The 12,053-nt window shown below is 41.6% G+C and overlaps 2 protein-coding genes across 4 annotated transcripts; one reads left to right on the forward strand and one right to left on the reverse strand.

Moving 5' to 3' along the window:
* The first annotated feature begins 949 nt into the window (after positions 1–949).
* Positions 950–5,266, forward strand: ankzf1 (ankyrin repeat and zinc finger peptidyl tRNA hydrolase 1). Of its 3 annotated transcripts, none has more exons than XM_063499461.1 (16): positions 950–1,029; positions 1,393–1,537; positions 1,620–1,741; positions 1,814–1,916; positions 2,015–2,226; positions 2,320–2,435; positions 2,563–2,716; positions 3,040–3,262; positions 3,364–3,462; positions 3,585–3,749; positions 3,839–3,985; positions 4,099–4,381; positions 4,490–4,601; positions 4,692–4,859; positions 4,944–5,014; positions 5,131–5,266. In XM_063499461.1, exons 2-16 carry the CDS (start codon positions 1,417–1,419, stop codon positions 5,255–5,257), a joined length of 2,223 nt encoding a protein of 740 aa, XP_063355531.1. In that variant the 5' UTR covers positions 950–1,029; positions 1,393–1,416; the 3' UTR covers positions 5,258–5,266. The 3 variants fall into 3 exon arrangements, with proteins under 3 accessions (XP_063355531.1, XP_063355533.1, XP_063355532.1); XM_063499463.1 differs by having other exon boundaries at positions 3,854–3,985; XM_063499462.1 differs by lacking the exon at positions 950–1,029 and having other exon boundaries at positions 1,366–1,537.
* Positions 5,267–5,720: 454 nt separating this feature from the next.
* glb1l (galactosidase, beta 1-like) lies at positions 5,721–11,673 on the reverse strand. The gene is made up of 16 exons (XM_063499464.1): positions 11,521–11,673; positions 11,066–11,235; positions 10,813–10,963; positions 9,836–9,896; positions 9,674–9,768; positions 9,408–9,588; positions 9,260–9,318; positions 8,422–8,543; positions 7,526–7,566; positions 7,265–7,383; positions 7,111–7,185; positions 6,937–7,026; positions 6,704–6,817; positions 6,415–6,546; positions 6,052–6,279; positions 5,721–5,924 (listed from the first exon to the last, which is right to left on the reverse strand). Exons 1-16 carry the CDS (start codon positions 11,587–11,589, stop codon positions 5,721–5,723), a joined length of 1,911 nt encoding a protein of 636 aa, XP_063355534.1. The 5' UTR covers positions 11,590–11,673.
* Positions 11,674–12,053: the final 380 nt, after the last annotated feature.

The following is a 12,053-nucleotide window of genomic DNA, read 5'->3' on the forward strand; positions in this document are numbered from 1 at the left end:
GCTCTCACTTATAGCAAACACATGTTCAATCCTAAGTTCCTTAGCTGGTTAAATGCACATGCTGATGACAGCTTCAGCAGCTGCAACCAGGCTGCCACAGCTGAGAGCAAGCTGCAAAATCATTCAACAGTCACACTATATGTTCTTCAGGAAATGCTGTCTATAAAAAAAACCAGACAGTGAAAGGAATTCTTTTCTTTTTTTGTACTGAGCAGGATTTTTGTTTTTGGTTCAGAAACAAGGGCTGACTCTTTGGGCTCACAAACAGCTCTTTGTGTTGTTTACACCAAGCTCTGGTTGGCCCTAATATCCAGATTCTGCAGCAGAATTTTGATTATCCTGTACAAACTATTTTTAGTTTACTGTTCTTAGCACACCTTGGTTGTAACCAGTCATTATTTGAGTTATCATTGCTTTGCTATTAGCTTGAATCAATTTGGCGTTTCTCCTTTAACATCAGGTATCAGCAAGGCATTTTCTTACAGAAGACTGACGCTCACTGGATGGTTTTTGAAACGTATCTAGATGTAGTTGGTCTCATGTGATTGGCTGATTAATTATGATTATACATAGTCAATGATCGGTTCAAAATGTGTACCTAATACAGTGTCTGTAAGCGCCTTTTACCATTAATCAGGCAGATTAACTCAACTAACTGTTTTATGTAATTTAGAGTCAACTTTGTTTGTTTGTTTATTCTTAAAACACAAACTAGCGTTTTAAGTTCCATCAGTACTTTTGTTTAAATACTGGTGGGCTCCGTTTGTAAACTATTAGTAATTATAAAGAAAACTTGTGTATAAACTGAATAAATAGTGTAATCTGTCATGTAAATGTCTGCAGTGATATATGCATGTTGCTGAAACGCGGTGAAAGCAGTTTGAAAGGAAAGATCGGCTAATTTACAACCTTTGGTCTTTGAACGCCACTCGCTGAAGCATTCATGACGCTCTTGGGCTTCCGTAGAAATGTCAGCGTAATCACATGTTACCCTAAGGTTGGCTCAGCTTTTTGTCAGTTCCTTTTATGGTAAGTCGTTTACTATTTTCACAGTAGTTCATTGTAACTTTTAGTAGTTGTAATGTCCTTAAAGTCCCGTTTAAGGAAGTGGACAGAGTCGGTGTTTTAAGTAGATTGTGGCTAAACGTGTCGTTCAAAGAGCACACACTTATGTTTACATTAGCAAAATTGGGTTAGCCTTGTAGATCATAACTGTCACTATAAATATAGGGCTTGAGGTTGTTGCCAGCTGCTCTTATGATTCGTGCAGGAGAGTAAGTGTTAATGATCTGGTTCAGTTAACTGTCGTGGATCTGCCCCAGCCAAACACTATTTTAGGGGATCGCCAGCTACAACTTAGAGCAGGTTTTTCTTTCTTTCTTTCCATGACAGATGAGATAAACCAACCAGCAAACGATGACTACCCGCAAAGACTGTCGCTCCATCTTTGATTTGTGCTTGAATGATGAGGCTTTTGGATTGAGAGAGGTGAACCCCGTCCTGAAGGAGGGTGTAATTATTGACCTCGCCTCAGATTGTATGTATGGAACACATATGTTGTGGGGAAAAAAGATGCCCAGTTTATTCAGTCGTTGAATAAATGTCTTTATTTCACACAGGTGTGGAAAATAGAAGTGCAGAAGATGACAGGCGAGAAGGCGAGTCCAGCCTGGTTAGAGAGGTGTCTGAGAAGATGGTCTGCTCAGCCTGCAGATGTCCCTTTACTAACCGCGAGGAGCAGGTAACCATACAGTACTCTACAATCTGTTCATGCATTGAGAACCGGTGCCTGAACACACACTTTGTGCTGCAGAGGGAACACTACAAGCTTGACTTGCATCGGTTCAACTTGAGACAAAAGATGGCCATGTTGCCGCCCCTCACAGCGGAGGAGTTTGAGAGGAAGACGGGTGCAGGTGAGGAAACTGGAGTAATACACATCTAAGATGGAGTTTAACTAGGAAAAAAAGGCTGAAGCAGTTGGAACAGCTGACCTATTGTTGTCACTTTACAGGAGACTTATCAAGTATCTCGGGCTCAGAGTCCGATTCAGAGGAAGAAGACTCGGACAGCGATGCTGAAGTTGAAAGCAGAACGGTCTCTGACAAAGACATGGAGAGCTCAGGTGAAACTCCTTTAACAGCTGGTCGGCTCTCCAGCAAGTTGGTTTTCCAGAACTCAGCGGGAGATTATCTGCTAGTCTACCGCTGCATACTTAAGGGAAAGGTGAGGATCAGTCCAATGAAATCTGTAATCTGTTTTTTTAAAAAAACACTTTAGATTTATTTAATTTAATATTTTGTCATTTTTCCTGAAAAGTTTCAGTTGGATGACGAACACGATGCAGGATCCTCTCTGAAAGCTATAACAAAGAAGACTGCGTGGGTCATTCTTATGACTGGTGGAGGTCATTTTGCTGGTGCTGTATTTGAAGGGTAATATTTTTTATTTCCCTGCTTTGTATGCTTTCATATTACACATTATGGCTAAAATTTAGAGCACAACAACACAGCCGATTCACAGAGATGTGAAGCGTCCAGCACAATGTATTTTATGTTCCAGAAAACAAGTCCTTCTGCACAAGACCTTCCACCGATACACAGTGCGAGCAAAACGAGGCACTGCCCAGGGACTCCGAGATTCTCAGAACCGCAGTCACGCACCAAAATCTGCAGGAGCTGCACTGCGACGACACAATGAGGCGGCGCTAGTCAAGGTCATACTGCGCTCCATCAGATCGCCTTTTGAGTGAAAGCCATGCCTTATCTGTTCTTCTTCACAAAGTTTGGTTGATGTTTTTCAAACAGTGGCTATAAAAGCTCAAGATTCCTTTGGCTGATTCATTAATTTTTCTCCTCCAAGAATAGATCATTTACTTTTGTGAGGTTGTGGTAGTGTAGCCATGGAGCCAAGTATTTAGTTTTGGCTATGTGGTTAAATTCTCTGCCTCACTCATAGGATGACGTAGTATTCTATTTTATTTATTTTTTTGTCAACGTGGATTTTTTTTTAAAATTTTTATTTTTTTACTTTTTGCAGGACATTCAGGACCTTCTTGTAACCTGGGCCGAACACTTGAAATGGGCCTCTAAAATATTCATACGAGCTCCCAGCTACAACAAAACTATCTTTTTTGGTGGTCGAGGAGGTCCCCTTGATAAAAAAGATCCCAGGATTTGCACAATCCCCTTTGCAACACGCAGGGCAACATTTCGAGAGGTACAGAGGGTACATGAGGTCCTTTCTACTGTTCATGTGTATGGTAAGAAGCATGAAGTGCTTGAAATAATAATACGTCTTCTGCACATGTTTATGCAGCTAAGGTATATTTATCGCGCAATCAGTAATATCATTTTTTTCCAGGGAAAGACACAGACATTTCTGCAGTCTTCAGTCCAACTAAAAAGGTGTGGAAAAAAGCTGTTAAACCCACAGCAGAATTAAACGCAGATCAAGAGAAAGGTAGGTTTAAGATGTTTAAACATGGTCTGTGAGCTCTCTGTTGATCTCGGTGGATAAACTATAGCATCAAATAATAATGTTAAGCTTAGTAAACTTGACTGCAAATTTATTGCTTGCATCAGCTGAAGAAAACCGCGAAAGCACTGATGAAGAAGAGTGTGGGGAGATCCAGCTGGAGATGGTGGAAATGACATTAGGAACGCTGGACCTCAGGGAGTGTGAAATCCATCCCTCCAGGCACAAGAGGAGGAGACGAAAGAAGGAGGAAGCTAAAATTCCAATTGAAGGTAGATCCGATCAACTATATCATCACAGGTGGAATCTAAGGCATGCTAGTTTATTACTCAATCGTTCTGCAAAATTTATGAAATACCAGATTCATTTGGGACAGATCCAAAGAGCACAGAAGCAGAAGGTAAAGAAGAGGAACTGCCAGAGGCTACACCAGTAGAAGATCTCCCTCAAGAAGTGCAGTCAAAGAGCAAGAGGAAAAGGAAGGTACAGAGCAAGAAACAAGTGGATGGTGAGTAGGGGTTTAAATCTATGTTTTTCCACTTGTTTCTCAGTCTTGCAAAAGCTGTGTAATGCATTGTTTTCAAGTGTGAAAACTCAACATTAAGCTTTCTTTCTTTATAGATGTTGTTGAAGAGTCATGTGACTATAGCCTCAGGGATGCACTCTTTACTGCCTGCAAGGTTGGGGATGTGGAAGCTCTGCATGCACTCCTCCAGCTCCCTGTGGAAAAGTCAGAGGGTCAAGAGCATTTGGAGAGCAAACTTTCTGATGGCTCAAGTCCTCATACTCTCCTCAATAAACCCATTGATGCTTCAGGGTTCACATTACTGCATGTTGCCACAGCTGCTGCACAAAAGGCAGTGATCGGCCTCCTCCTAGATGCAGGAGCAGACCCCTCCTGCAGGTATAGAGAATATTATGCGTTGTAAAAGTGTGATTGTGTTGCAGCTGAAGTGAACACAGTGAAACCTTGCCCAGGTTTAATTACTATCTCTACATTATTCCTTTACAGGGATAATAAAGGGCAGACACCGTACATCGTCGCCCCTGACAAAGACACAAGAAACGTCTTTCGGAAATATATGGGAGATAATCCCGACAAATACGACTACAGCAAGGCCCAGGTAAGGTTAAACCCGTGCACCTTTGAACATGTATTGCATTAAACGCAAGCTGGTAATTTGACTAAGTGTCTTACTCCTGTGCAATTAAAGATCCCTGGGCCGCTGACGGCAGAGATTGAACTGAAAAAGCTGGAAAAGAAAAAGGCCCAGAAGGCCCAGAAAAAACAGCGAGAAAAAGAGCAGAAAGAGGAAAAGAGGAAACAAGAGCTGGAGGCAGAGGAAAAGAAGCAGTTTGCATCTCTGACTGATCGTGAAAAGGTCGGTTACTGCTAAAGCTCTGCAGCTGATTCCTTGTAAAAGGCTGTTTTTTGGAAATGTTCATCTTTGGCTTATTGATTATAGAGAGCTCTGGCAGCAGAGAAGAGATTTGCAGCGCAAGTTGCTGCAACAGGAGCCAGCATCTCTAATATCAAGTACGTCTCTCAAGAGCCATCCTCTCGCTGAGCTAATGCATAATGTAATAGCAAGTTATTTAAAAGCTGCACTGAAATACAGTGTGACTCTTCTGTGGTTTTGTCTTTGTCAACAGGAGGTGCTGGTTGTGTGGGGAGTCTCTGCTTGGGAAGATCCCTTTTCAGTACCTGGATTATTCATTTTGCACTCCCCGCTGTGTTCAAGCGCATCGGAAAGCAAATGCTCCTCCAGGAAAGACCTAGCGTCTATCTAGGAACTATTTTACTTGGAGAGGAGTCTACCTCATTAAAAGTACTGGTTAATTTGGCTTTTTAAGGCTTTGACTTGCCTTAATTTTATTGTGGCAGGCGATTTTAGACACTCAGATACAAATACTGTATGTAATAAAATCAATGTACAATTTATTTACAGCATCTGTAATCAGGCAAAAAAGAAAAGCAATAATTAAAAACAACAGTCAGCATATGTTTCTTTTGCACAGGCTTGGTGAATATTGTAACAGCAAGTAATTAAGTGTTTCTGTGTCAAAAATTAAAACTGCTGACATCAGATTGTGTTTCATATGCCATAGAAATACTGTTGTGTAGCAGCTCCTTCAGGTGAGATCATGTGTTCAGAGGACTATTTTGCTTCAGTCAGACTGATAATTATTTTTAGATCTGCAATGTGAAGAAAATGTTATACTTCAAAATTCAGTGGGCTCCGTCAAAGCTTTTTAGGTGTGATGTTGAGCTGAGGTCGGTCCATAAAAAGAACCCTCAAGTGTCCTGGAGCTCCTTCCAGCTCCAGCACCGTGATGTTGTTGGGCAGGGTGGTGCTGAGCAGGGGTCCGGGGACATAGACAGTCTGCTGAGGCCCTCTGGCTGGCCAGTATCGTCCCAGGTTCACACCATTAATCCAAACCTGACCCTGATGAAGGAAAAACAAACATCCAGAAAAATACAGTTATTTTATTCCTTGCTAGAAACGTGGGGTAAATAAATAAAAGAATAAAGTCTCCCAGGTCCAGAATTTCCCCAGATATAGTCAGCATTACCTTAGTCCATTCATTGAGCTTGAGGAAAGTGTCCCATGCTAAGCCGTTGGGCTGCAAAGTCCCCATGTAGAAGGTTGGTCCACGTGTAGGCTCTCTCCGAGGAGCAGGGTCAGATTTTCGGCTGTTGGCGTGAGGCCATCCACCAGTAACGGCTCCGTCAATGTCCAAAGGGTAAATCTTCCAGTCAGTCAGAACATCTTTACCCAGGATCAAGTTGCTCAACAGGCCCTGAAATTCACACAATATTTACCAGTTAAAAGCCGTAGTCCATGGTTTTACTTGCTGCAACTTCCAAACAGCTGCAGGGAAATGTATGTTTTTAAATGCTTGTACTCTGCTTGCTTGCTCTATTAATTGCCTTGCCTTGTAGTCATTGATCTTGCTGCCAAAGTTAACCCTGCCCATGTTCTCTACGAGGATGTCCAGTGTGTCCCCCTGCTGTCCAGTGACATTCATCACCAGCACAGTGTCTCTCTCTAACAGGCCCTGGAAAACCTGTTCAAACAGTTGTACGTTTCCAAAAGCGTGAACGGATACATCGTCATTTATATTTGAAACTTCACAATTTGACGCAGACAAACAAGCTCAGATTTAACCATCAATGTTTTTCCCCTGACGAGGACATCAACAAAAGTTCACAGTCAGGCCTTACCCCATTGACAGACACATATGCACGGTCATGAACCCCATTCAGTGGAGAGATAAGTGGTGTGGGCTCTGAGAGGTTTTGCGGCAGCGTGGTCCGATATAGCACGTATCCATAGTACTGAACACAATAGACAACACAGGTTGCAGACACAACAGTCTAGAAGTTCTCCATGGTTCAAGAGTTACACTGTTTCTACAATAATGCTCTCCCCACTGTTTCCCTCAGACACCCCATACCTGTTTCACCTCTTCAAACGTAATAGGATACTGAGATTTGATTGGTCCCAGAGGTGAAAGGGTGTTCAGCAGGCCACTGATGTCCCCAACCTGTTAAAGTGACACTTTTTTGAGTTTTGAACATTTTTAAAAATATTTCTTGACATTAGGATTAATTTCCTGAAATGATCCTACCTTTTGCAGGGTCACAAAGCCATAGACAAACTTGGGAGTTGCTGGTGGCATGGGGCCAGAGGGAATCTCTCTAAACTGATGAGAAATGGTGATGAATTAATCATGCATTAATCAGGACATCAGCCTTAGCAGGTGGCTGTTCAATCAGTTCTACCTGCTTTATGACATCTCTAATAGCCAAGAGCTTCTCTGTGGGGTCTCCTGCCTCAGTCAGCGGGGCGTCGTAATCATAACTTGTGACTACTGAGCGAAACCTGGTGTCATGATCAGCACCTTAGTGAGAACAACAGAGCGTTACTAGAGACCACTAAACTGCAAACTGAGCTTTTATCTGCATCTAAAACATGAAAACTGTGATATAATCTGGCACTGAGACAATGAATGAATGAATACTGAGATTATGTGACTAAGTTACCATTCCAGTAGCCAAAGTTTGTTCCTCCTTCAAACATGTACCTGAGAAGAAAGAGAGGTAGAGTGTAATATCAGAGGAAATTAGCAGTGGTGTCTTAAAGGATGAGGTTGCTGGCTTTTATTTAATCCAATTAAAGGATCCCAACGATCATTACATTGATTACAGTGGCACTGTGATGTCCTTTTAGCCAAATTTACCTAGCTTATCCGTCCATTTTCTTAACCGCTTATCCCCACAGGGTCACAGTGAGGTTGTAGCCCATTCCAGCTGACATTGGTGTACCCTTCTTCTTTCCCAATGCCCATTTTAGAATAAAACAGGTGGCAGTAAAAGTATCTACCTCTCCATATGTCTATTAATCTGCCAGCTTAATCCAGTTCGAACATTTCAAAAAAGGAGGCCTGTCATGCCACACCGTGTTAAAGATTCTAATTTGTGATCAGTGTAACACTTGAGCCAAAGGCTAGTCTTGGCTCTGTATGATATGAGTGGGAATCCCTCCATCAGACACAGCTCTAGCTGTGATCACAGATTTCCTACCTACCTCCTGTTTCAGTAAATTCAAGTAAATAAGGAGCATTTTGAACTCTGGATCATGCAAAGGTTCTCTAGTATGGTATAAGGACAAAGGTATGAACTAGGAAATGAGTAGCTGTAAAAGGACAGTGGCTTTTCGCTGTAGTTTAAAAGAGAGGTATGAAAATCCTCATCTTCAGTTGGATTCAAACATGACTTTTTGCTAAATGCCACTGATACTGCAGGTAGGCTTATAAGCTGGGAAATAAACTAGTTGTTGTGGTTGTTGGATCAGGCTTTTACATTGGTATACTAACACAGTTTTATTATTTGAATGCGTTTCTACAGAGAGGAAGGTTTGGGGGTTTGTGGAGACATACATGTTGACGTTGGCCCCCATGGTTAGCATTTCTCCTAGCACTCTGCTGACCTTCTGAGCATCAACCACAGCATGCTGATCTCCCCAGTGATCCAACCAGCCAGTGTAAAACTCTGAGTTCACCTGCAACGTAATTTAAGACAGTTTTATCACATATACCTGTGAAATCATACGGTCTGCCACAAATTCATTTTTACTTGTGAAAGAGGTTTTAGCTATAGTACATTATTGACATAATAGCAGGTGGTGGAAGTGGTGCACATGATTGCATTGCATTTAAATATTGTGTCCACCTCACTGTGCCTTTCTTTTCTCCAACTGCTTTGACTCCACCCCTGCTGGTCGTGTCAGATAGCTGTCCTACCTAAGCCTGATTTGAGGTTTGTCTTTGTATGAAAGGGGACCTTTAACACAAAGAAAACCAAAAAGAAAGCTGTTAAAGGGGAAGTCGTCCAGAACGACACGCACCTAAAAAGATTTTTTTTAGAAGGTGATGGAGAAACACCCTGAAAGATTCATAAGGATTATTTTGAACTGTGAATCATGCAATCATGTGAATCAAGCTACTCTAAGTGTATCCAGGAAGAAAGGTAAAGAGCTCAGCTTTTCCGTTTTAAATCATTTCTATATCAATCAATAAATTAAAAGTAACTGATTAGTAATGCTGCACCACCACCCACTGTGAATGTCAGCAGAATTTTTTTCTGCAGCTTTTTTAATCGTATTGGATGTCATTAGATTTCACAGGTGTACATAATAAAATGGCCAGTGAGTGTATATTGTGTATATTCAGTCCCTGCTTGTTAGGATTATGTTTAGTGAATAGATATGTAACAAACCAGGGGTCCTCGAGGTTCAAATCGTCGTTGCCGGGCGAAGGCTTCAGTGATGTTGGTGTCTGAGAAAAGAACACACAGAAATAACAACGATCTCTAAAAGAACAAGAAGATGATGTTTTATCTTTGGACACCGTCACACAATACCAACCTGTCCCAAAGTCTACTGTGGCATATAATCCTTCCAGAGTCCCACATATCATTTCCTTGTCTGTGTTTCCATCAGTGGTGAACAGGATGACGTCCTCGCCCAGAAAGAAGCGGAAGAGAGTGCGCAGGTGACGCATGTAGTTGTAGTCACAGCTGTAGTAACTCCCATATTCATTCTCAACCTGCAGTTAAGATTGAATATTTTCAAATCCAATAATAATACACTAACTCTTAAAAAGCTTTATAGCTACCCACTCAGAAGTCTACCTGGACAGTAATGATGTTTCCCCCGTTAACATAGAGCCAAGGTTTCACTTTGGGGAGGAGAACAGCAAGCCAGTTGCTGACTGCCTGCAGATAATCTGGGAGAAAACAGATAATGGGTATAAAGAAATACATTTTAAAAAGGGTCATAGGTGCATGTTTTACCTGTGTCTGCAGAGCGCAGGATGATGTTTGGCTTTTGAAGTAACCAGGCAGGCAGTCCACCCTGCAAGAGAAAATTAGAAGGGAATGAAGGCAGCAATGTGGGCAATCATGCGATTAGCCAGCGTCTTTTATCTCACCACATGGATTTAGAGAGCAGTGTATATAACTGTATTTTTAATATATGAAATATGGCATAAATGTGTGCATCCTACTACAGTTAGAGTAATATATACCACCAGCCACTTCATTAGGTGAACCTGCTCAACTGCTCATTAACACAAATATCTAATCAGCCAATCACACAGCAGCAACACAATGCATTTAGCCATGCAGACACGGAGAAAATGTCCTACTGAAAATCAGACTGGTCATCAGAATGGGAAAGAAAGGTGATTTAAGTGACTTTGAACGTGGCGTGGTTGTTGGTGCCAGATAGGCTGATGTACTCTGATTTGACAACATAATCATGACTACAGTTTACCTGTAAGCCGCAGTTCTCTGGCCCATCAGAATGACCAGACTGCTTCAAGCTTATAGGAAGACAATAGTAACTCAAATAACCACTTGTTACAACCAAGGTATGCAAAAGAGCATCTGTGAACATGTAAAACAGATGCACAGATTAAGCAGTTGGGCATGTAAAGACCACATGGGTGCCACTCCTGTCAGCTAAGAACAGGGACTGAGGCTACAATAAGCAGATTGTTCAAAACTGGAAAACAGAACATTGGATCAATGCCGCCTGGTTTAATGAGTACTGATTTCTGCTGCAACACTGGATGGTAGGCTCTAAACTTTTAGTAAAATAAACGTTTGTATCCATGCTGCCTTGTATCAACAGGTCAGACTGCTGCTGGTGGTTTAATAGTGTGGCGTTGAGTTCACTGTACTCAAATGTTCTCCACAATCACCAGACTTCAATATCTCAATCCAACAAAGCCCCTTTGGGATGTGGAAGTTATGACCTCTGTTCTCACCATTTCCCATTCAGCACAGATGTATGGTCCAGGACGCAGGATGACCAGCAGACCTGTCTGGTTGGCCAGATCCAAAAAATGCTCCAGATCTCTGTCTCCTGTGAAGTTTTGAACTCCCTGTACAGTTTCATGGAAGTTCCAGGGCACATATCTGTGTATACAGACATGGTAAATGTACAATGTTTATAAAGGCCAACAAACAATCCAGTCGAAAAACATTTATATTTAAATGTTTGCGATGCGTTCAGCTTACACTTGGATGGCATTCAGTCCAGTCATGTACATCTTCGCGAGTCGGTCCTTCCAGTAGTACCGTGGGATTCTGGAGTAGTGGATGCTCCCTGAGATGTACTGAAAAGGCTTCCCATCTTTCAGGAAACAGTTGCTTTTGTAGTCTATAGAGAAAGAGCTCTCTCCAGAGGCCTGCAATATAGTCACGGTAACTGCTATGAGAGTCAAAGTGATGATAATCTGTCTATAACTTCCACTGCATATTTCTCAGGACTGAACTTGGGTAGCAGCTTGGCCAGATATTAATGATGCTGCGAGAACATCTGTAGGTAAACTATGTATGTATGTACATATAAAAGGTTACAGAAATTATTATTTTTGTGCACGAACCTTTCAAGGAAGTAGAGAGACGGAGGGGGGAAAAATGAAAGATCAGCTGACTGAACTACTGTAAAAAACCTTTAGTTTCATTCTTACCAAATTTCCACTCACAGCTGAACAGGCAAGAGTCAGTGCAGCGAGGAGTAAGGCAGCAGCAGCAGCCATGTCCGCTGCCTACCTGTGACGGTTAAACCTAAAACATCTATAACAGCTATAGATGCAAACATATACAGTCTTCTTTCACTTCACTCCAAGTCTATTATTAACAGAGGGAAGCATTGAGTCAACGTCCTCCCCGCTTCAGTAGCGCTACCACGTGATTTTTATTTAGTCATCAGCTGGGTCCTAAAGTCTGTCGATTCGTCTCAAAACCTGTTCAGGCAGGCCCCTTTTTATCATCACCGCTATCAGTGAGACCCCAATTTCACTAGTAGTTATTATTTTTCTCATAAATAGAGACGTTTAATATACTATAAATATCTCAATGCTTAAATTATAAATGAAATAAAAATAAACAAGATTAAATCTTGATTCATACGTCAAGCATATCGAAGTTAAAAAGAAAACAGAGGCGAAAATTCGATGTGTTTATAGATTTTAAATTAAAAAAAATATCAGTAGCTAAGTAA

The sequence above is a fragment of the Pelmatolapia mariae genome, linkage group LG16_19 (assembly GCF_036321145.2).
Source record: "Pelmatolapia mariae isolate MD_Pm_ZW linkage group LG16_19, Pm_UMD_F_2, whole genome shotgun sequence".
NCBI classification, from domain to species: domain Eukaryota; kingdom Metazoa; phylum Chordata; class Actinopteri; order Cichliformes; family Cichlidae; genus Pelmatolapia; species Pelmatolapia mariae.